The sequence below is a fragment of the Lycorma delicatula genome, chromosome 8 (assembly GCF_047948215.1).
Source record: "Lycorma delicatula isolate Av1 chromosome 8, ASM4794821v1, whole genome shotgun sequence".
Lineage (NCBI taxonomy): Eukaryota > Metazoa > Arthropoda > Insecta > Hemiptera > Fulgoridae > Lycorma > Lycorma delicatula.
Genome location: NC_134462.1, coordinates 101,917,042 through 101,944,143, shown reverse-complemented (window position 1 = coordinate 101,944,143; position 27,102 = coordinate 101,917,042). Strand labels below are relative to the sequence as shown.

Here is a 27,102-nt window from a genome sequence, read left to right as displayed (position 1 = left end):
GTTTTTTAGCGTTGTTTGATGTCAATTTTTTTCAATGGCCTTTTAACGTAGCAAATGAAATAACCTTTTTTTGTAATTTTCATTTAAAAAACTTTTTTGTTTTCAACTGGGAAAACCCGTTTTAACTATCAAAAAACAGACTAGCTTGTGATTTCATTCAATTTCGTGTTTGTTAGGACATTTACACGAACATATGTACAGAGGTTCACATATTAATATTTAACAGTTTACATAATTATATATTTGGTTATTTATTTTTTAATCTAAAAACAACATTTTATTTTTTTCTGTTAACAGGAAGAGTCGCGAAAGTCAGATGATCGTGTGGGAGGGTTCGGGAGGTTAGGCTAGAGGGATGCCCGCCACCGCCATGTTCTCGACGTTGAAGAGTCGTGTTGGTGGTGGGGGAGGAAGCACTGCTTCCCAGAATGCCTTGGACAACAATCCCATTGTCCAATATTATGATGTCGGTAAACAATCTGCAAGTGCTGGACCGGAACTCGTCTGGCGAATTCATGATGCCTACCGTAAATCTGACGGAAAGGTAAGTAAAATTTATATAAAAACAGTATTTTTGTGTTCTTTGTTTCGTCTTATCCGCTCTTTATCTGTTTTTCAGCTCGATTATCTTGTAAAATTCACATTGTATAGTCATAAAAATTTTTTCAACTGTTATCCTTTCAAATATTTTGAGATAGGTCAAAATCGTTTTTTCCCATTAATACCTTTGTATTAATGGGACAAACACGATTTTAAGGGTAAAGATGAAGTTAAACAATTTTATAGATAAAGCCTAAAAAATTAAATGTTCTGATTAAAATTCAGTTACGTATTGGTTAGAAATATAGACTATTTCCCATAAATTAAGCACTTTAGATATAACTAGCCAGTCAGGCCTCGTTTCGCTCACACGACCGTCTAGCCAGGGCCGGAGCCCCTGGACCCTCGATGCGTTCGTCTCCTCATTTTGTGAGAATATTTAGTATTTTACAAATATTCATTAAAACAAAAAAGATTAGTAATTTTACTTAATTATATTTCTGTTAATATATATATATATATATATATATATATATATATAAATATATATATATATATATATATATATATATATATATATATAATGAAGTAAATGGATTAATACATTTGCAAGAAAAGAGATATTAGTGTAGAGAATATTTTTCCGAACATTTTGGTGTTTTTATATGTAAAATATTGGAAAAAGCAAGGGAGGAAATATTGTGGGTGATTTTTATTGATTTATTATTTTTATTGATTTTTGCTCGGAGTATAATTAAGTAATTGTCAACACAACACCCAGTTTAAAAATCTTAATAGAAGAATATACACGTGGAAAAACCCGGGCGATACTGCAAGGTATCAGATAGATTTTATCGTGGTTAAGTAAAGATTTAGAAATCTACTCGTCGACTGCAAAGCATATCCAGTAGCAGACATTGATAGCGACAATAATTTAGTGATAATGAAATGCAATATAGTTTTAAAATCCTGAAGAAAAGGTGTCAGATGAATCGGTGGAATTTAGAGAAGCTTGCAGAAGAGGCGGTAAAGAAGATTTTTGAGAACATCGCAAGAGGTTTGAGTAAAAGAGATAAGGTAGAAAATATGGAAGAAGAATGAGAGAATGTTAAAAAGGAAATTCTTAATTCAGCAGAAGTGAACTTAGAACGGAATAAAGAGAACTGGTAGAAACCTCGGATATCAGAAGATATATTGCAGCTGATGGATGAGCGTAGAAAATATAAGAATTATAATGATGAAGACAGTAAAAGGAACAATCGACAGTTAAGAAATACTATAAACAGAAAGTGTAAATTAGCGAAAGAAAAGTGGATTAAAGAAAAGTATTCAGAAGTGGAAAGAGAAATGATTATTCGTAAAATAGACGGAGCATACAGAAGAGTTAAGGAGAAGTTTTTAGGTACATAAGTTAAATTCTAATAATCTGTTAAATAAAGACGGTAGACTGATTTATAATACGAAAGAAAAGGTTGATAGGTGGGTGGAATATATTGAAGAGTTACACAGAGGAAATGAATTAGGAATTGGTGTTATATAGGAAGAAGAGGAGGTTGAAGAGGATTAAAGGAGATACAATACTGCGATCTGAATTTAATAGAGGATTAAAGGATTTGAATGGAAGAAAGGCTCCAGGGATAGACAGGATACCTGCAGAATTACTGCACAATGCAGATGAGGAAGCTATAGATAGATTATACAAACTGGTGTGTAATATTTACGAAAAAGGGGAAGTTCTGTCAAATTTCAAAAAGAGTTTTATTGTCATGAAACCAAAGAAAGCAGGAGCAAATAAATCTGAGGAATACAGAACAATTAGCTTAACTACTCATTCATCAAAAATTTCATCTAGAATTCTGTAAAGAAGAAATGAGAGGAGAGTAGAAGTGATAGGAGTAGACCAGTTTGGTTTCAGGAAAAGTATAAGGGGCAAGGGAAGCAATTTTGGCGCTCAGATAATTATGAGAAGGAAGATTAAAGAAATATAAACCGACATACATGGCATTTATAGACTTAGAAAAGGCGTTTGATAATATAGACTGGAATAAAATGTTCAGCATTTAAAAAAATGTAGGGTTCAAGTATAGGTAGAAGAACAATTCCTAACATTAATAGGAACCAAAGTGCAACAGTATTAATCGAAGAACATAAGAAAGAATCCCCAGTAAAAAAGGGAGTCAGACTCTCAAGGATGTTGAAAAATAAATAAAAAAGACAGAACATTGATTGACTAAACGGTATTACACCACATTGAAGAAGTATTTATTTTAAAAAGTAATCAAAAAACTTACGTAACGGAGTGATTTATTCTGTCACACACAGAGAGTTCCGATAATGAAATGTGTACAATTCACTTCTTAGATTTCCAGAAAATTATGGGTAATTAGGCCGTGAGTAACAATATCAGATGATTCACCAATGACTCGTGTGGAATAACATGGATAGTGGCTTGTTTATGCTACTACTAATGACAACTGAAACGTGAGTTAGTCCACATCCCAGACAAAAAGAAAAAAACTATCGTCGAACTCTGAACAGTACTTGATTAATATTACCTGTTTTCTCAAAATATTATATTATTTTCCGTTCAGTTGAGTGGTAACAACAGATTGTTTTATGATACAATGAAGACATCTATGTTGTATATTTATCCATTAAGCTACATAAAAAGTTAAACAATCAAGCCGTACCATTATTATTTAAGATCTCTTATAAACTTATTAATTTTACCATCCTAGACACTCTCGAGTGTTTATTTTGATGCTGTTATTCTTAGCGAGGGGGTTTTATGACATATTTTCAGCTACATCTTCCAAGAAATGTATTAATAACAATTAAACTACTAAAAATCAGATTTACATACTTATATATAACTATGTAAATATATTCTTATATGTATAATATATTCTAATATATTTTTTATTTTCCACAGTTATTTTCTTTCTTTATTTTTTATTTTATTCGTTTATATTATTTTCTTAATTTCCACTTTTATTTCATTTATATATTTATACTTTTCTAAATTTTTCCTCATTATATTTTTTTGTCTTTTATCAAATAAGTCTGTAACTTCTTTTTTAAAAGTTTTATGCTACATAAAATTGAATTATTATTTATAAACAGCTTTTTTCCTACTTTTGTCATCTTTATTTATTTCCGCTTTTTCATTTTGTCATAATATTTCTCTCAAGGTTATTCATTAGCTTATTCAGTTCTGAAGCCAAATCAAATAGTTTATTACCAGTTTAAATTTCATTTCGTATTTTCTCTTGTCACATTACTTCTTAGTATTAGTAATAACATTTTAAAACGTATAAATTATTTTTAAACAATAATTCATCACCTATGTACTAGACTTCTATTTGGTAATATCATATGAATTTTTTTTTTTTTTTTTTAAATGCCAAGCCTGACTGAGATTCGAACTGTGAAACTTCCAAATAAAAGGAGATATACTATAACATTTCTACAGTAATTCACTTTTAAATCATTAATTTGTCTACCAATCTCTCTTATAAATTAATTAGGAATTAATTTAGGATTCTTAAAGATCCCTCTAACCGAAAAACACAAACCAAACAAAATGGCTGTTAAAATGTGGAATACAATTGTAGAATTTTTCCGCCACGCAGTTAAACCCGCGTTCCGGGAAAGTCCTACAAGTGAGAGTTGTTTCTCATGTACGGCTTACGTATAGAATTTAAAATATTTATCATTTCATTTAAATATAATATTTTTTAATTTATTTAATTCAGTGATAAATAAACTAAAGCGTTAAATGATCAATAAAATAAAGCGCGCGCGCGTACCGTATTTAATTTGCGCGGGTGTGGCGGTACTAGCGGCGACGGTCGGCACTAACTAAACTAATGTAATGTCACAACTTATATAGAACAAATTTTGTTTGTACGGTCGGAAGACAGTAGTAGCCGGGTTGCTTAACGCACCAAAAACCGAGTTGATCGGGCGAGCGAATTCGAGACCTAGCCAAACCGTGTTAATTTTGTACACTTTAAATATTATTCATTTATTTAATTCTACCGGTCACCTTTGACGTCATAACATACCAGATGACTGCAACAGCACTTTTTGGGATAGGATGCGATTTTTCAAAACGTTTTTTATAATAATTATTTTTTTTAATTTTTAAAAAACCTAAGAAACATATAATCTTAATTAGGCGAAATCTCGTGATAATGAGAGTTATCTTGCTCTATATCCTCACCCTCTAAAATTTTTTAGTTGAAAATTTAATATCATCAATGCCCCATACATGGAAGTAATCTGACTAAATTTGGTCAAGATTGATCAAGTAGTTTTGGAGGTATAAGGTGATTTAGGGGTCGATACCGAACACACACACATACATACGAACATTAACATCCGGAAGATTTCCATCCGGCTTTTGGGTTCCTTAAGTGTCAAAATTCAAGATCCGGTGAAAACCATATATGTCCAAATTGGACCGATTACATTACTTTCCTTTCTAGAGCTATAGCGCTAACTAGATGGGAAAGTTAAACCGTGGAAAATTCCAAAAGTTGTGCACAAATTTGGCTCAAATATTTCTTTTTAAGGGGCATTAATGGCGTTCATTTTTAACTTTATTAGATAAGTAGGTGGACCACCTATTTAAAATTTATGTTTTTTTGTGGGACATAGTGGAAATTTGAATTTTTATAGAATGGTAGTACTATATAAGTTGTTTATGGTAATAAAAGTTTTGTCGACGATCGGACTTAAGAGTTGGAAATATACAGCTTAATTTGTTTACAGTTTTGTTATATATTTTGAAAATAGAATACTACAAACTTATATAAATTAGATAAAAATATTCATTATATAATTTCTAACGTCTGTTAAATTTTTTCCTCTTTTGACAAGGAAGTATAGTTGTACCCAAAATGATTTTTTTTTTTAAGATTTTGTTCAACCATTAAGCACCAAATTAGGCCAAAACAATTTTGTGCATTAAGTATAAATCCTTGGAGACAAGCGGGTTTGGTGGTACCCGATTTTACTTATTATTAGGTTTTTTGATGTCTTTAAAATAGCTTTTGTATTAAAGCAAAAATTTAATTTAAATGTTTCCGTGTATGGGAAACATTGAATTATTTGAAACAGGATATTAATTTTTAAATGGGTAAACATTGCTTCATTTAGCATCACTCCGCCATTGAGTGCTGCCTCCACCTTTTTTGTGCTACCACTCCATCACGAAGATCGGAAAAAAGTTAAATAATCGCAGTAACAGTAAAATAAATGATCTTATAATCATTACCACCAAGTGATATATTGACAGAACCTTGCAAAAAACTATAGAAATCGATTTCTAAAGTCATTTATTAAATAGTTACTAAAACTTATATATAATTTAAATCATATAATATATTATACATAATAGCATTATTTACATAAAAGTTACATTTTGTATTTTATAATTGATTTTATCGATAGTAAGTAATAATTACAGTCATTAATATTTAAAAAAACCTATGGGCTGTTTGCAATAAAAATCTGTCAAGGGCAAAGCCAGAAAAGTTACGTAATCATATGCGGGTTTTTTTTCTTGTATTGCCAGCAGTTATTTGAACTAGGTCTATGTTGTATCTTTTCCTTTAATGTACCTCTTGTGATTGTTCAAACGTCGTTGTAATCATAATTTTCATAGATTTATTTAAAAATTTTCTTATTATAACTCAACATCGAGATTTTCGAAGATAAGGACCCATTATTACAAGTATAGTTTATGATTTTATACCTTAGTTAAATATGCGTCCGAAATATTAGTTAAATATGGCCTAAACGAATAAATTATACATTCAATATACTTTAATTAATTTACTTCAGAATTGCTGTGTTTACGGGTGAAACAGACGATTTTATATTTTATTAATAGTTTTAAAAATAAAACATAATTATATCATTATTATTTCACGTTATTATTGCACTGTACAATTTATATATAGTTTCATTGCTTAGGTAACTGATTGCAACTAAAGCAATAGAGAGACAAAAAAAAATCTGATGTGGTAACTACATGATTTCCTTGTACGCCTACTAAATTACACATAAACGTTTTTTTTTTTTTACAATCAGAGGTTAATTAATAAATCAATATATTTAAACTAAAAAAAAAAGAAGATAAAGTCAGATTCGAACAGATGTGTCTTCCCCCTTGTAAAATATTTTATTAATTAACTTTTATTTGGTTATAACTCTGATACCAATGAAAATAAGTACCACTTATGATGTATCGTTGAAAGGCTCCAATGCGGACACGTTACTGCAGTTAAAAAAAGTCCAAAATCCAATTTTTTTTTAGATTTTGTGCTTTTTGGACATTTTTGTTCAAATCGATTGCAATCAAAAGCGAAGGTGCACAACTAGATTTTACAACAGTTCTAAATCCAAATTTCAACATTACACGGCTAATAGATTTTGAGTAATGCGAGATACATACGTACGTACAGACGTCACGCCGAAACTAGTCAAAATGGATTCAGGGATGGTCAAAATGGATATTTCCGTTGAAAGTTGAAAACCGAAATTTTTCGCGATTACAATACTTCCTTGTACTAGTACGGATATTTTCTATCAGTATTTTTACTTTTTTGTACGAAGTTCAGGGAAGTACTATGATTGCGAAAAATTTCAGTTTTCAGATTTCAACGGAAATATTCATTTTGATCATCCCTGAATCCATTTTGATTGGTTTCGGCGTAACGTCTGTACGTACGTATGTATCTCGCATAACTCAAACACGATTAGCCGTAGGAAGTTGAAATTTTGAATTTAGGATTGTTGTAACATCTAGTTGTGCACCTCCCCTTTTGATTGCAATCAACTGAACCAACAGTGTCAAAAAAAGCCCAAAATCCAAAAAAAAGTTGGATTTTGGGCTTTTTATTAACTGTAGTAATAAGCCCTTATTGAGAGCGTTTCAAGGATATATCACAGTCAAGTGGTACTTAGTTTCATTGGTTCCAGAGTTATAGCCAAATAAATGTTTAAGTAATGAAATATTTGGATCTTATCTTTGGCACATTGGCTCGTATCAGACTTAATTTTCTTTTTTTTAATTTAAATATATTGATTTATTAATAATTAAACTCTGACTGTAAAAAAAAAAAAACCATTTACGATGTATAATAATTCAATAATAATTAAAAAAAACATTAAAAAATATCAGAAGTTATCAATGAAATAATATTTTACGTAATATTTGTTTTAAAAAAATGTGTACCTCCGAATGAAGACAAGAGATCCTGCCCCTCCGCCATGGAGATCGGCAAAAAGTTTAATTATGACAGGAAAAGTAAAATAATTGATCTTATAAATATTACTCCTCCTCCAAAACTGGTTGATTACATATTTAATTTAACGGAAAATCTTTAATTTAAGAAGGAAGCTATTAAAAATAATTATATGGTACGTATTAAACAAGTACCTTTGACTAAATTTCATTTTTCGTGATGCTATCCAAAAAAGTAGTATTATAAATATTGTAGAAATTGGTTACAACAAATCTTTTCCATAATGTAAGCTCCATATATATATATATATATTAAGAATTCATGTTATTGAACAATTGAGTGAATAGCTTAAATTAAAATGTAGAATTTCATTCAAAGCTTTTAAGCCAAAACAATCTTTTAAAATATACACTTCTGTTTTCGTTTTGACTTTTAAAAAAAGAAAAATCAAACACGATATATATAATACTAAAGCAAAGAAGTAACTTCTAGTAATACAAGTTATAGTTGCGTTGAGAGTATAACTCATGTTGGGACTGAATTAATAAGCAACGAAAGCAATAGCCTTTATCCAAACTTTATAAATAATGCATAAGAACAAGTTTCTTCAGTAACGTAAGGTATATCTAGGCCTCTACGTATTTTCTAAAAGTATGTGATGTGAGTGCCTATATAAAGAAATATATATATATATATATATATATATATATATATTTCTTTTTTCTTTTTTATTAAGACCTTACCCGTATGGAGTTGTCTGTAGATCTTTTCTCCATTTTTTTTTTAATTTCATTAAAACCTTGATTTTTTGAACTTTTAAAATAAGAAAATTTTGCGATATTGGGATAAAGATAAGAACAAGATAAAAATGTATTATTTTTTTCATTATTGAATATGCAAATTTTGGTAGTTTCAGGGGGAAAAAATTGGTTGTATATTAAAAAAAAAAAATGCAAAAGATTGCATATTTTCTCGGAATCGCCCTGGATAGAAGTTTATTTCAAATACACCACTGGACTTTTTTGAACATTAACGACTTTATTATTTGTAGATATTATTATTATAGATCAAACCAATACAAAAATAAGAAACGATTTTTGAAATTGATTTCCTATTTTAAAAAATGTAAATAATCATATAAAAAAATTAAATGTAAATAAAATTAGTAAACAATTTAAAAAATCAATCCCTATTGATTGTTCCAAGAATTTTTCCTAGACGCACAACAAACTTTCGTTATCAGCGCCCACACACTTATTTATATAATAAATAAATAAAAATTAACAACTGAAAATTAGATTAAAAGTTAAAATCCCGTAACCTAAAAACACAGCTAAAATTGAAAATGCCTGTGACGTGTGCTAGAAGCAAAATAAAACCATAATTAGATATTACATTATTAATCTAAATTTACCGTTTTTTATTCGTCAAATTGACTAAATGGCTGAAAAATATTACAGAAAACTCAAATATTTAAATAAAAACGGACAGCCACAGCTTACAGAAAATGTAAGACATTTCTAGAAGTTCTGACCTGCTACCAGGTTCCGAATGTAGCAGAATTTCTACTTGTAAAAATTAATAATTTCTTGTATATTTCCCTTATAAGGAACATTTTAATTAAATCTCGTGTGTTAATATAAAACTTGTTTAACGATATTAGAAGAAAACTAATAAACGGGAAATCGGGTACCACTTTACCCGCTTTAACAACTTCAGTCACGTAGCAGCTGGATATCAATCGATTTCAACAAATGTGGCATGTAACTTTATTCACAATAAAGGTATTAACAATTTTTTTTTTTTTTAACATTCGGGACCACCGTTAGGTATTGCTTCAGAGGATGAGATTAATGACAAGTAGTGTGTGAAAATGTCATGTTTGACCGGGATTCGAAGCCGGGACCTCCCGATTAAAGGCCGAGACGCTACCATTCGCGCCACCGAGGCCGTCTAACAATTTGTCTTCTTTTTTTTTAACCCTACTTCCCCTGGCTTGATTGACAGCTCAGTAGAACACAGGTCGAAAGAGTGTCCTTATACTGTATATTTGTCTAATAAATTTATGTGTACGGGGTCTTAGTGACTAAAACATTTTTTTGATAGCAATTTTCAAATTTCAAAAGTTAAAATATTTAAACCTGTTTATTTTTCAGAAAATACTGTTGAGTGTACGCGTATTATACATAAAATTTCATTAAAATATATGAATCCGTTCTTAAGATATAAATTTTTATTGAAAAAACTCAAAACGGCAGATAGAGGGAAAATACAGTGATATACAGCAAAACTGTCTTCATGAAGTTTTTATTTATTTTGATAGCCTGAATCAGCCTTTGAAGTTTGGTCGACACCTTTCAGGACATCGGTACAGCTATTGCCGGGGTATGGGAAATTATGGTCAAAGAGAAAATGAAGCGACATAGGACATTTATCTACAAAACGTTTTTTATTTACTTTGATATCCTGAATTAGTTCTTTAAGTTTGGTCGACATCTCCCTGGATATCTTGTCGGGGAATAGGTTAAACAAAGAAATATGGAAACCGTGATGTCTCTTTGTATGATGGGGTCGAAAACCAGGTGAAAACTGAAACATATCACGGTTATATGAAACCGTATCACGGTTCAAGTATTTATATGTTTCACACCTAAATACTTGAACCAAATTTGAACTATTTTAGTTAACGGATTATCGAGATATGAGGTGAAAACTGTTTAGATATTATATTGCATATCCTCCCACCCATAATTCCGATTGAATTAAAACTTCTGAATTTTAAATAACCTAATAAGTCTTTCATAGTAATAAAGCTCAATTTTCTACAATCACTATGCAAAAAATAAAGCATTAAAAATGACGAAAATTACCCGTCTCCATTTTTAAATTTTTCCAAAAATTTAATATCCTGCATATAGAATTTTTTTGAGCCATTTTGAAAAATGTATCTTGAGTCAGTCATAGGCAGGAGATATTAATCAAAATACAAACCAACAGACGCACACATATATAACTTCCAAAAATTTGTATAGGTATTTTAAGTTTTTTTTTTTTTTTTTTTGACTCAGGAGGTAGTGAAACGACGACATTCCCAAAAAGGAAAAAAATACAGTGAAATTTCTAACCGATCTAAATACTTTATCTTTAGCTGTAATAGAGCAGTGAAAGAGCTACAGCTAGGAAAGTAAAAGAAACCATGATTACCATATCTTAAACGTGTACTTGAACTTAAAATAATCTTTTTTCATAACTCTTTACTTGAATAATTATATAACTTTATGTTCTACTTAATTCGTCTCCTACGTAGTATTCCAGTGAGGGCAAAGTCCTCAATAATTATATCTGCATAAGTTTCCTGGTTTCACCGGGAAACTTATTTCGTTACCTTTAAGCTAGACTTTTTTTACATTACTAAATATGTACGTTGTTTTAAATACATTCATTATCATCATCTGATAAAATAACATCAATATTTTGTCGGGAGTAAAATTTTTCAAAAGAGCTACACATTTTTTACTGTAGGGAATATAGTCCTTTAATCTCATTTAAGTAACTTTAAACTTATTTTTGGGTGCGATATTATTAAATCAGTGAAGTTACACTAATCCTAACTGATAAAGAACCCATTGTAATAGAAATTTTAATATTATTAAAAAGTAGTATTAGCTGAATCATAACCAAACACCATAATATATCTATTATTGCAACAGAATGTCTTCTTTGTGTTTACAAGAGAAAAGAATGTGTTTTTGAAGTGAAAACTTCTTTAGGCGCGTCAAGCTCTTTGGTATAGTCATTGAATCAGCTGATCTGTCAGACTCCAAGATGAAACGTTCATTCAGTTAACTCCAGGGAGCCGAGTTTACTCGAGCGAGGAAAAAACAATCATCTGGGTAATGAATAAGAATGATCGTAAATATTTTTTTTCGATTTGCTCATTGGTGTAAACTCGGGGAAGGTGAGTTTATCCGAGCAAGAGATAAACAGTCAGTAGTGCTGGCTGGGTTTTACTTTACATTAAATACATTTATACTTGTTGTTCGGTGTTGTATAATTTTTCCTGTAACTACTATACCTATCTTTCAGTATATACGTTTACTGTATCATCGTACTAATAATGAAAAATATCATTGAGCAGTAATTTAGTCATTGTGCATTTAAGTAAATTTATGTATTTCTCATCCACATTAGGTGTAACAGTGTAATATTTCATTACGCACGTAACTAATTTCGTGCACTGAATACTTTCAATATATATTTTTATATATATAATACTTTATATATATATATATATATATATATATATATATATATATATTGCTACACCTAACTTTCAGTGTATACGTTTAGTGAATCATCTTTCTAATACTTAAAATGATTATTGACATAAAGTAATATTAAATTTAGAATAATATAATTATTAATTAATTTAAAAATAGCAAATAAATTAAAAAATAATTATTAATCATTATTATTAATATGAAGATCATTAACAATATATATATATATATATATATATATATATATATATATACTGCGGTTGCCGCAGTCGTTTCATTTTTACTTCGGCCGTGCGGTCTTAAGCACGCACATATTTTTATGTAGATTGAAATTTAAATTTTCAATCAGGGTTTTAAAACCATATTTTCTATTTTATTAAAGATAATAAAAATAGTTAAAAAATAGAAATTTAGTAGATGAAATTAATGTAAGTTTTTTAGTTACAATAACATGGAAACAACTATTACCTTTATCTGTTTATCCTCCGGAACTACCGTAAGGCATTATTTCAGTGGACGAATGAGGATGATATGTATGAGTCTAAATGAAGTGTAGTCTTGTACAGTCTTAGATCGACCATTCCTGAGAAGTGTGGTAAATTGAAACCCAACCACCAAAGAACACCGGTATCCACGATCTAGTATTCAAATCCGTATAAAATGAACTGCCTTTACTAGGATTTGAACCTTAGAACACTTGACTTCGAAATCAACTGATGTGCGAAGACAAATGATGTGCGCCTACCCATTTTGGTAAATATATGACAAACGAGCAGTTGGAAAACGTTAGCCAGTGGTTTATGGCACCGCGCTTAGTCCGCTCACGCTGTTAGGTAAGCTCTACGAGCTGTTTAGGGCAATGGTCGCTAAAGTGGTTTGAGGCTCAGTAGCCATTTGTGGCACAGACATTTGGTCGTATGTTTTAGGGCCACCGAATGGGGGTGGTGGCGGGAGAAATGCCAAGCTAACTAATATCCAATACAATTATGTGTAAATCATCATAAATTAAGCTACTTTCTCAAGACATTTTAATCGAGGTTAGAAAAAAATTTATTACGGTTTTAAAAAAAGATGTTCCAATACATAGGATGTTTATCGGCATAAATTTCCATATTATCGATATAATGATCGATATTTCTTAGCTTTTTTTCTTCTATATTTTTCAGCATCTTTATTCTATATTTACTCATTTTCATTAATTAAATTGATAAAATGTAATACTTTAAGGATATCATCTACTTTTGTTCATTATTGAAAAACATATTCTTTTTACGCTGTATAAGTATAGTTCATTTAATCTTTTTCTAAAAATACTACTTTTTATAAATTATTTTAATCCCACTTAATTTTTTTTCTCTTTTTTACTCTCAGTACCCATACTTGTTTAAGTTTCCTGGCTTCGCCGGCAGAAAGGATAACTTTACCGGTGAGGCCAGGAAAGTTATACAACTAATTATTATTAAATTATTAAATTTTCTTTCAGTATTTTATCCTATTTTATTTTTAAATTTTATTTGAGAGATTTTAATTTCTAATTATAGTAAAAAGAAAAAATACAGTAAAATTAATTCGTAGTTGAATGAATTTATATAAAATACATATTTTTTGCTTTTACGGGGTATATTTTTATTATATTAAATAAGAATTGAATGAATAAAAATTTAATTTAAGTTAGCTCATTTTTAATTTATTTATAAGAAAGTTTAACTTTTACAAGTATTATAAAAATTGTATTATGCTATTCTAAATTTAATCACTTTATTTATTAGGTTGAATTGATGAAAATAAATATGCTTAAAATATCTTAATTTTGTTTAAATTATAGATAATCTAATTTATTTAAAAGTAACAATAATTACAAGACTGTGGATACCGGTATTCTTTGGTGGTTGGATTTCAATTAACAACATGGGAAAGCAATGGTAAACCACCCGTAAAACGTGGCAGAAAATTCCAAGGAATTGGAATTTCCAAGGGTTGGACACGACTAAATTTATATATATATTTTTTTTTTTTAAATAATTAATTTAAAATATTTCTGTTACTACTGATTTCATTTGTTAAGTATCAGTTAAACGGAAAATCAAACATTTTTTGTTTTTTATTTCCTCGTACGAAGTAAAGGAAGTATTGTGATCGCGAAAAATGTGGTTTTTGAGATTTCAACAGAAATATCCATTTTGACCATCCCTGAATTCATATTGACTACTTTCAGCGTGACGTCTGTACGTATATATGAATGTATTTACGTATGTATCTCGCATAACTCAAAAACGATTAGCCGTAGAAAGTTGAAATTTTGGATTTAGGACTGTTGCAACATCTAGTTGTGTACCTCTCCTTTTAATTGCAATCTACTGGACCAAAATTGTCCAAAAAAAATCCCAAAATTCAAAAAAAATTTGGATTTTTAATGTATCATAAGTTTTTCATTGGTCCCACAGTTATAGCCAAATAAGATTTTAATTAATGAAATATTTTGGATCTTATAAGGGTAAGGAACATCGGTTTGAATGCGACTTCACTTCCTTTTTTTTATCTTTTTTTTTTAATTTAAACCTTTTTAATTTTAAACTTTTACGTTTTTAATTTAAATATATTGATTTATTAGTAACTATTAACTTTTGATTGTAAAAACGTTTTAAAACAAATAATAATTTAATAAATAAAAAAAATATGAAAAAATCAGAAGTTATTAGTGAAATAAAATTTTATGTACTTTTCACTTAAAAAAACTTTTGTATGTGTAATTTAATAGGCGTACAAGAAATTCATATGACGGTCACATCAAATTTGGTAAAACATCTGATTATTTGTTAACGTAGTAGAACGACTGATAACAGTCTTCATGAAATGTCATCCAGAACAAAATGAACAATTTTTATTGGTAATGCTGACCGTATTTAGGTATTTACACACGTTAAACTTTTAGTGAATTTAATTAATGAATGAATTAATAAATTGAGCGATTCTGTGCATGAGAAGTAATTAAGTAATCAAATCTAAACAGATAAGTATCTAGGAATTATTGTTGATAATTAATTACCCTGGAAGAATCACATTATTTTATAAAAAAAAAAAAAAAAAAAAAAAAAAAAAAATGATAAAAATGTATAGTTTATTCGGAAATAATACTTTTTAAGATGCTTATATCCTTGCTACTTTTTAATAGTATTGTAATCAGTTACACCGGTTAGGTTAAACTACGACTTACATTACTAGGGAGAAGCGTACGTCTTAACAATGAAATCACTAATGATCGCACAAAAAATGTACTTAATAAATTGACAAGTATACACATTGGCAAGAAATTTAAATCGATACAAACACCAGTTGTTTTTATAGAAGTAAGAATAATACTTTTAATTTGATATTTACGTATTTTTAAAGATATTATATTTACATAAGTTGTAGATATACCAGGAAGAAATTTTAGAAGAAAATTGTTTTCCTCTCGAAAAGGATTATTTTTAAATAACGTGGGAATACTTTACACCTAAGATACACAAAACATTTTATGAACTGGTAATAAAATATCAGTTTTACGAGTATTCTAAGAAAGAAAGAACTACATGTCAGATCATTTTCAAAAAATGAACTGGGAAGTTTTTATTCTTGTAGTTTTATAATATATATATTTTTTTTTTTTTTTGTTGCAACCAGCTGTTAGACTATTCTCTCTGATTCTATTTCATTTTTAAAAGTGATTTATATTTGAAAGAAATTCACGAATTAGTTTGTTGTATTTAAGAGAAAAAAACGCAAGTTCTGTATTAATTTATTGTATCATAAGTTCAAAATAAATTTTCCTTGTTCAATTCTAACGTTTATTAAAGTTTTCACATCCTTGTACGAAAGAAAGAAAATATTTTGATCGCAAAAAATTTCAGTTTTCAGATTTCAACAGAAATATCCATTTTGACCACCCCTGAATCCATTCTGACCAGTTTCGGCGTGACGACTGTACGTACGTACGTATCTGCGTATGTATCTCGAATAACCCAAAAACGATTAGCCGTAGGATGTTGAAATTTTGGATTTAGGATTTTTGTAACATCTAGTTGCACACCTCCCATTTTGATTGGCAATTGACTGAACCAAAAGTGTCAAAAAGAGCCCAAAATTCAAAAAAGTTTGGATTTTCGGCTTTTCTTAACTGCATTAATAAGCTCTCATTAAGACCTTTTCAACAGTATATCATAGGTTTTAGATTTTCATTAGTTCCAGAGTTATAGCCAAATAAATGTTTAATTAATGAAGTATTTAGATCTTACAAGGCACATCGGTTTGAATTAGACTTTATCTCCTTTTTTATATATTCTTTTTTCTTTTAATTTAAATATATTGATTTATTAATAATTATTAATCTCCGATTGTAAAAAACTTTTACGATAAAAATTAATTCAATATTAACAATAAAAACATAAAAATAAGTAAATATCAGAAGTTATTAATGAAATACATTTTTATGTACTTTTCATTTAAAAAAAAAAAAATGTGTATATGTATTTTAATAGGCGTTCAAGTCATGTGGTGTCCGCATCAGATTTTCTTTTTTTTCTTTTGCTTTATATGTAATGAACATTTCTAATCTTCTGCACATTTATGGACTTTACTTTTTTAACCGATTTTCTTTATTAGAAGTTGTATTTTATACATCTGTAGTTTCTCCGCCCCCCGGAGTCGGACACGCAACATAATTTACTTTATTAAATATTAATTTAATAATGGTTAGTTTTTTAACACAATTAAATATTTACAATCTGTTCCCGCAGAATAATGAAGATTTTTAATTTAATTAAATTGATTTTTTTTAAAAATATATTCTTTGAAGTTTAACAGATTATTTATTTTATGTTGAAATTATCCTTACTGTAATATAATCAATTCATTATTTTTATTCATTTTAAAACAAAATATATTATAGTGAAGCTATATATTTTTCACTACCGACAGGAAAAATTAATTCTGATTATTTAACACAATATAATGATTTTCATGTAAAAGAAATCATCTTTTTCTTAAAATTGTTTTGTTTTTAGCTTCTAATACATAATTGACAATGACATAATAATTTTCATTTCATTCTAAAAATAAAACAAAGTGAGATAATCCATAATTGTGACGCTTAACATATTTCATATCTGACAGCGTTGTTACGGGCTAAATTTAACGTCAAAATATCATTCATATGTATTTCATGTAAATATTCTACCACCGGGGATTTGTCAACTACTTCTATTATGATCTTCAGTAGAGAAAATCAGTTAATAGAACAATACATTATACATATGGTAAATAGTTTATTATATTCGTTACTGCTGTAAAAAAATTGATTATAATTACTAAAAAAAAAAAATGCAAGAAATACGAACGTAAATGTAGCGAGTTTGATATGAATAAATTCGATATTATTTTTTGGAAATGATTTGTGGTATTTAAATTTTAAAAAATAATCAACACCGTAATATTTGTTACATCTGCCTTTTATTTATTTGTTTATTTACTTATTGTTTGTTTTTAATATCTCAAAAATGAATTAAAATATTTCATTAAAAATCTGCACATATACGTATTTAAACTGGAAATCATTATTTCGATAAAAATGGATAAAATATTTTAAAAACTCCCAAACCAAATATTCCTTTTCCATTTTTACTAACCAGCTAAATAGTTATACTGTGTAACAATACAGCTTTCTTTTTACTTGCTTTTCTTTAACTCATAATGTTTTTTTTTTTATCATATTTGTTCTCAAATCTTGAATCCTTAATTTAACATACTTCCTGTCATTGCCTACTGATGAAAATTTGCACAATTACTAAGGTCGGGTAACAATACAATAATTCACCATTACTTTTACAAATATCCTCCCGTACGGAGGTAAATTAAAAGTGGAAATTAAGGGTGCGCTTGTAAAAAAATTGCAAAATCTAAAAAACGGACGTTATCTTTTGAAATCCAAATTAACCTACTAATTAAACTCATGCAATGTATGATAACTTGTTAAAATATGACTAAAAAGTATAAAGCAAGTTTTGAAAAATTTTTGTAACATTATTAAGGAAAAGTATGCTGATCGGGTCAAATTTCCCAGATTTTGATGTTTCATGATCATAAATTTATGTAACATAAAAACAAAAGTTTAGCATTGAATAATTCGTGAAGGATATATAATTAATGTTGGCTGTTTTTTATTGATTTTTGCAAACTTGACCGATTGATTGAATGAAATTTGTCATGATGATGTTTGTTTGTCGAGCATTTAGTCATTTAATATTGATTACCATTTAAGTGGGCAAGGAGGCAAGGTAATAAAATTAAGAACCCTCTGAGTCCCGTATCTCAAAATTTTACTTAAGGTTTTTTCACATAATTTAATATCCGTTATGTAACTATGATACGTTTTGATTTATTTTGGTTTTATTCAAACCCCATAAGCTGGTGGGAATAAACACCTTTTTTTTATTTTTGGTAGTTTGTGGACGTAATGTCACATTTTTGTAAAAGTTAGATTATTTTTATATCACTTTGGTTATGTATTTTTTCAATTCCATCCACTGTTAGGGAAAACATTTTTTTTTGTCAGTAATTTTGTAACTGAATTAATAGATTTTTAAGAAACTTTTTACGATGATTTTTGAATACGGGTCAACAGTGCTATTCCATAAACAATAATATAACATATAACAAAATTAAAAGCCCTAGCTTTTTTATGTGCCCATCAGTTTAAAAGGTCTTATACTATTGACTGATGCGTTTGGAAAATATAACTTTAAGAAAATCATACGAAATCTTTGTCAAATTTATATTTATTACAAGCTATTAAAAACAAAACCAAAAAATAAAAAAAAATTACCAGAATCGATCTAAAAGAATTATAGTTGGAGTAAATATGTATATTTAAACTCGCGAAAAGTTTTGAAAATGTTCGAGATACATCAATTTTTACCAATGCCAAGAATCACATCACCAAAAAAGAATTCGGTTATTGTTTATATTAAAGTAGTACCTTTCTGAAATGTGTCGTAATGAACTATTTCTAAATTGAATTCGAGTTTTTTTAACTTTTCTATTTTTTATTCATCTACAAGTTTCGTTTAATACTTTTATGTATTTATTAATCACTTAACAAAAATATTGTATATCAAACAAAAAAAAAAACACTGGTTTTTAACCCAATTTATTGGTTTTCATTTCACTAAAGCTATGGAGTTACAATCCTTGGACCTACTTTATTCAAATTTTTAGGTTAAAACCATAAAACTCACAAATTTTATCCCTTAAATAAAATTCTGAAAATTTCAGTACGACCTCATTTCACTGGAGTAGCTGATATCCGAAAAAAATCTTTCACTAGTCGTAACTCGCAAACGAAGGATTTTTGGATTTATGTTTATATGATTTTTTTCCATTATTTTCACGAATAGAATAGGTTATGAAAGTCCCGGGAGAACTTCGTATATTGTTATTCCGCAAGCCATCATGGCGTAGAAGTAGTCTTTGCCTTTCATCCGGAAAGGTTTGAATCCCGGTTAGGTTTAAAATTTGCACGCTATAATATTTATTTCTAATTATAACAAAATAGCGGAACGATAGCTATGATTAACTTTTTAATTAACGGAGTATGAAATAAATAAATTCTGTCAATTAAATAATTTCGCATTTATATATATATTTTTTTTTACAGATTTCATTGTTTTTTTTTTATTCTCTAAATAACGTTGATAAATTTTTGTCTGGCTTGATTAAGCTTCATTTACGCATGAACTGCAGTCAGAAACCTTGTTTATCGGTGAAGTCCACAATACTATAAACCATACTATAGTTATGTATTGCATTCAAATTCGTTGAAAAAAATTGTTACCGTTAAATATTTTTTTTATCTGGCAGTAATATTTTTATTAGTTTAAATGGTAAATCATCTTTAACTTCCAGCTAGGTTACGTAAATATTTTTACATTTAAAATGCATTCATAAATTTATCTGTGGGAAAAATATTTTCTGTATAAAAATTCTAATTTCCGATATTTATAATCGAATAAAAACCAAAACTATAATCCTTTTAGTTTAGAAGTTAGATTTTTTTAATTGTTAGTTGAAAATATGTTTTTTAAACATTGCTCTCTTTGTATAAATTCCACTTTCGGCTGTCAAAGAGTCTTTTAATTTAATGCATAAATTAAAAGACTTTTTAATTTATCGGTTGTGTTAGTGGTTTGAATTAAAATGACAATTAGCGATTTTCTTCTTTTTTTTCATATATGATATTCTCTTCATGGATGCATTACGGTTAAAACTTCGTATTTTTTATGTTAGATTTAGTAAGCTTTTATAAATAATTTTTCACTGATGTTTATAAGTATATTTCATAATCATAAATGAAATAATTTATGGAGATACGAATGGATTTCCTCAGAGTCAAACGCGATTGACATCTTTCTGCTAGTAATGTTACTTCCTTTAACACTTGATTCAGGGTTCTTCATTAGCAAATGTAATAACCTCCTCGAACGATAGAACGGGTCGTGTTCATGTAATATACATGCTTCTGTAAACAAACTGCTTTCTCTACGTAACTTCAAAATCTCCAAAACCGAAGAGAAATTTTCAATTTACTTGCTCGACACGACCGGGCTACCGTAAAGCCCCGCCACGTCGCAGAAACCACCTCTCTATCATCTCAAACCCTAACCGTTATACCACCACCTATAATCTCTTACTGTCATGTTTTCAACGTCTCTACACTCAACCGTACAAAGCTGATGCGTTTGTTAATCTCCACCTTTAAATTAATTCTACCACTACTTTAAACATTATCAAAAATCATCTCTCTATTTAATCTTTTTTTTAGAATGTTTTTTTTTTTTGTAGCTTACAGTTAGCAATCATATTAAAAAAATGTATTATCCGATTTTTTTACGTGTAAAAAATAATCTAATCGATTTTTTATAATTAATTTTTAAATTATATAATCCCTTTCATCCTCTTATTTATTAAAATGTTTAATAACATTTAATATTTTTTTTCAGGTTTTCCTTTTAATGAATAAATCTTTTCGTAGTAGTTTTTAATTAAATCGAACAAAATTTAATTTAAATTAAAGAATATTTATCGATATTGTCTTGTGAATATATACACATATATATATATTATATATTATATAATATATAAACGTGGAAAATTTTGCATAAAACATAAAGCTGCATAAAACTGAAACTGTGTCTCTATGCCCATCCGTTTTTGGCATTTCAGCTTATCAGGGACAATAGAATGGACACTTGCGATACTTGTAATTCAAAATTCAGCAATTTTCCAAATTTATATATGCTTCTGTTCTTGCAAATTATACCAATTATGGGATTTTGCGTCACTCGAAACTTCTACTTCCGCTACGATGAAAAACAGTTGACACTTGTCAAATTTCAACCATTCAACCCACTTACATGCAACAGAAAATATAAGACAACCTATCAATTATAAAAAAATGTGAAATAAACCCACAAAAAAAAATTATAAAAATAATCAATTATTTAAAAAACAAAAAGAATTAAAGAAAAAAAAATTTAGCTTAACGACAAACTATCTAAATAATCAAAATTTGCTTGGTAATACACTTATAACCCTACAGTTTATAAATTCATGAGTGAACTTCAGCCGGTTTTACGCTATCTGAAGATAAATTTTTATCATAACAAGCTGTTCTTCAAGGTGAAAGATTTAAGAGGAGCCAATACTTTGAAATAAAACAGATTATAATAATTAAATTCTTTCGAAGAGCTAATATGTTTTTTTTTTTTTTGTCTGGAGTGCTAAATTGAATTGTAGAAAATTGAAATATTTTTCCGCTGTTGCCGTTTGTCTCTTTAAATATAGAATGACCCTGTAACTATATAATAAAATTTCACTGTTGCTGGTCTGTTGGTCTGCTGGTCAGTGTCTCCCTGTTCCCAAAATATTTATTGGTCCATTCATATCCTTAAATTAAAAAAATGTATTGTACTACTATTGCGCCAGATTAAGTCCTTTCTTTTATAAAAATATTTCTTTTAACGCCTATCCTTTTTTCAAATAAAGTTAAGTAACTGTCAAATTGGAATTTTTGAGTCAGTCGTGTTTAAACAAGTGTTCCACAAAAGAGTTTCTTCTTAACGTCTCTTCATTACTCTTCTTTACTTTTAATGATTTCATAGCTGTGTTAATGTTTATAACTTATATTTTTAAATCAACATATTTATTTTTAGCGTCTTCCAAACGAAAAATGTTGTCTATGGCGAAAAAATTAATTTATAATTTGTGAGTCAGAAACAGGTTTATTTACTCCAAACAATTAAATCTATCTAGTTCATCTGTAGACAAGATATGAAAAAAAGGGGTAATATAACTTTTTACTTTTTTTTTCTTTTTTTTATATTTTTTTTTTGTTTAACCTGAGGGGGTTTCCGTTAAGCATGCTTCAGAGATGAGATGAGTGATTTGTAGCGTGTGTGAAAATGCCATGCCTGACCGGGATTCGAATCCAGACCCTCCAGATAAAAGGCAGAGACGCTAAAGGGGTAATATAACTAAAGCTTTTAAAATAAACGGAATTTATTTTAAACAAAAAGGTAGTTCAGAATTCGAAAAAATTAATGAGTTGATTGGAGTGGTAACGTAACATCTTATAGGCCTATCAGCTTGCTTGCTGTGCTCTCTAAGGTGTTTGAAAAGCTAATTTTGAGAAGACTGAAGCCTGAAGACTGAATTATTTGTGGATGATGAAATTCCGGCTCACCAATATGGGTTTAGAGAGCAACATACTTCTGTGGAGCAGGAGAACAGGGTTTTTAACGTTATAAATCTACCTTTAGACGAGAAACATTACTGTTCAGCGGTTTTCCTCGATGGCAGTCAGGCTTTTGACAAGTTTTGGCATGTAGGGTCGCTCTATAAACTAAAAAAGGTTTTATCGCATGTTTTCTACGTGGTGCTGAAATCTTACCTAGAACACAGGTGTTTTCAGGTTAAACATGGAGAGGTTTTGACGGATTTGTAGCTTATACAATCAAGGGGACCTTAAGGAAGCGTTCTCAGACCCATATTGTATGTTCTGTTTACGGCAGAATTGCGAATCACGGCAGATACCACAGTTGAAACGTTTGCGGACGATACTGCAATTCTTGCTGTCCACGAAGATCCGGCCTACTGCGTCTCGTTTTCTTCAAGATTATATCACTCTCCTCGAATCGTGGCTTACATGTTGGAAGATAAATATAATCGAGACAAAATCAAAGCACGTCACGTTTACCCTTTGTAGGGAACACACTCCTCCTATTTCTATCTTCAGTATTCCGATTCCGAGATCTGAGAACTGTACATATTTGGGTTTTCATCTTGACCCACGACTTAGTTGGGCGAAACATAACAAACAAGCGGAAACAGTTGGATCTCAAGTTTATAAACATGTACCGAAGACATATATCTCGGCTTTCTGTAGAAAGTAAATTATTGATTTATAAATCATTTTTGAAGTCTGTTTGGACTTACAGGCTTGAATTGTGGGGTACAGTGAGCAACTCCAGTATTGACATACTTGAACGCTACCAGACAAAAACATTGCAGAAAAAACACACCCTGGTACATAAACAGCCTCATATATAATGATCTTAAGTTGCGAACTGTTCTGCAGGAAATCTCTCTCTGGTCAGCCTAAGGTATCAAAATTAAATTAAGGTATCCAATTATTTGGCGGTCAATTTATTGGATAACGCGATTAGTGATTTTTCAAGATTAAGGAACAATATTCTTGGTTTGCCTTATCTTTTCAATTAGGTGCCTTTATGGTCCGGCTGTACGAAGTGATCTATTTCATTTCTTTCATTCCGTTGTTAGGTTAAATCATCGACCGCTGGGTCTGTGACTCTTAATATTAGTTCAAATATAGATCTTATTTACTTATTGTTCAATTATCTTAATGAACAGATTGTAAAGTTGCTGTGTGGTTATAATAAAAATATAAAAAAATAGCACTATTATTGTTATTCATTGTGTCACGTAAGAAATATTAAGGAGCAAAATTTCATTATTTAGAAACAATTTTGAAAAATTCAACTATGAAATTTTATATTTCGTTAGCTGGGTACAGTTTACCTTACTAAATTAAAAATTAAGAATTAACTAAAGATTTCTCTTTTTTAACCTATCAGTACAACAAGAAAAAAGTTGACAATGAATTAATTTTCCCGACTAAGCCGGTCATGTTATGCAATTCATTTTAAGCTTCAGTGTATCTTTATGATAAAATAATTCCTTTGAAATTTTTGGGGCTCACGCATTAGGGAGCTTTTTAAATGATTAAAATATTCGCAAAAATTGATTTTAAATAAATTAAAGCCATAAAATTTCGATTTTTTTTTTATTTTTAATTTTGGAGCTCTGCATGAGGGGAGGGGTACAAGTTATTTCAGTCATGTTATTGTTTAATAAAATATATTTTGAAAATTAAAAATTGAAATTGGGAATTTTTTTTATTTTGGAATTCCCATAGTTAAAAAAAGTTTTTTGATAAAATTATTATTTTTTTTTTAATAATTCTTAAGTGGAAATAATAAATTTTTAAAGAATTACCTGTATAATTTTTTTAAAAATTCAAAGGTACAGTTATAATTCTAAATAATCAAATTTGTAATTTTCTTGGACTGGGGTGAATATTTAGACTAATTTTTTTTTTAAGGAACGCTAAAGAATATGTTTTATAAAAAAATAATATATTTACATTTTAAATGCGATGGGTAACTGAAAGATGAATTTAAATTTAAAATAATTTTTTTTTAAATTAAAGAAATATTTTTTTTACCGCAGACCATATGAGTGGGATTGGCGAAAAGTATACATTGCTTAGCAGTCCTGTTATTGATATAAAAAATATACATGCCAAAAAATCCTGTTAACTATCTGAAGCAAGCTATAACTAAAAAAAAGAGAAGTACGTTATCATTTTTTGTTAAGGAGTGAATATTAAATAAAATTTTTTGGTAATTTGTAATCTTGATAAAAAAATTCAACATTTTTTGCTAAAGAGTCTTGGTAAAGATTTTTTCAATTTTATTTCGACCAAAACTCCCACTCCTTTGTTCAATTTAAAAAAAATATAATTCATTCTATCCCCCCAAAAGCGATACTTGTCTACCAAATTTGAAGAAAAACAGGGTCCAAAATTAAAATATCAAATACACGTCAACAAACATACATACGTTCATACGCATAACAATCTGACTGACAAAAAAAATTTTTTGAACTTTGGAGCTCTGGAACGACAATTTCTTTTACAGATTACTTAGAATTTATTTAAATCTTTTTTTTATAAAAAAATCTAATGTCTAAGTATGGGACAAAAATTAAAAAAGACAAATGTTTTATACCGATTTTTAAATTTTCCGTTGCAGTTATAGCAACACATATAGCCATAGGCGGAAAAGTAAAATTTACTGAACACCTCATAAAATAACAGTAATTTCTTTCAGAACGTGGTTTATTAGTTAGCGATTCGAAATACTAATACAAGATTATTTTTTAAGATAACTCCTCATTCAGAAATCAGGTTATCTGAATTAATAATTAATTAAAATTACTGGTAAAAGAATTGTTTAAAACGATCCAACAATTTTTTAATTGTACATCAATGTCATTTTTACATTTTAAATTCATTATTTATTCTTTATTGTAGAAAGGCTATCCTCTCTACAAATACGCATTCGAACATTTTTCTGTACATTTAAAGGTAATTTCAATAATTAATTCCTTTATTATTCTAAAATAAAAATAAAAATTTGTTAAAAACAATGAGGATAAAAAAAAGTGAATGAGTGTGCTGCCGTTACAAAAGTTTAAGTTAGAAGTGGGTATTTTTTTTTTCTGTTTTCCCCTAATGATCTCCTAATAGAAAAACTTTTTAATGCCTAAATGTAAATAACAGGAAAATTTTATTTAGCTCAGCTAGACTGGTTAACTTTATAAATATCTACTTACACAGCCAGCAAGAAAAAAGTATATATATATATATATCACACGAGTACATACTGTAGTTTGTTCTCTCACTTTTTTCAGTTTTCTTTATATTTTTCTCTTTCTCTCTTATTATACTTTCTTCTCTGTTTTTGATCTATACAATTTTATTTTACTTTTCATCAACGTCCGACAATCTCTGTTGCCGTCTAATGTTTTATCCAGTTAAGTAATTTAATTTTATTTCGCAATTTCTTTTAGTAGACACATTAACTTGTTTTGTAAAATGATGAAGATAGAAAGTAGAGATTACGTAAATAATATTATTAAAGAATTTGATGGAGTACGGGGAATTAAAGTTGTATATAAGAGAAAAAAAAACAATTATTTTTGAAGTCTGAGTATAATCTATTATATATTTTTTAATATATTTTGTAATGTATTTTAAAATGAATAAAAAACAGATTATCTGCGTGCGTCTCCAATAAATAATTTATGAGAAATGGAAAGAAGGCTTGTCACAGTCAGTCCCTTAAGCTACTGGAATATAGAAAAACGTCAGTAAGTAGGTACACTATGAATTGTTTCTGACTCAAAAGTGCTTATAAGATAAGTAAAAATAAAAAAAAAAACCATGAAATGAGATATACTTGCCCTAATACGACAATATCTATCTCAGATATATGTGGCAAAAAACAATTTTTACTTTCTTGGCATCGTAGTTCTAGGCGACGTACGCTGCAGTAAGGGAATCAGTCAAAAAACAGGGTACGTGTTTTTTTGTTTTTTTCTCAACGATTCATGACCCAGGGAACCCAAAAAACAAAAGAAAAATTGGGGTAACATTAGTACGTTCGTTGGCATGTTTAAATATTAATAACTTTTGACTGAATAAACCGATTACGATTAAATTTGGAACAGAGATTGGGTACATGGGGCAATCTGTTTGTAAAGGTTTGAAATCAATTATCTTCAAGGGGTAGGGTAGATACCCCTTGAAAGGGGGAGGAGCTTCTTTGGGATGAATTTTCTCAAAATTTTGC

The 27,102-nt window shown here is 28.8% G+C and overlaps 1 protein-coding gene across 1 annotated transcript in view; it reads left to right on the top strand.

Annotated features, from left to right (window-relative positions):
• Window positions 1-355: 355 nt before the first annotated feature.
• bma (SCY1-like protein bma) overlaps window positions 356-27,102 on the top strand; it is an 823,269-nt gene continuing 796,522 nt past the window's right edge. The window contains exon 1 of the mRNA XM_075374176.1: window positions 356-544. Coding sequence (XP_075230291.1) covers window positions 356-544 — 189 coding nt within the window. The remainder of the gene's footprint in view (window positions 545-27,102) is intronic.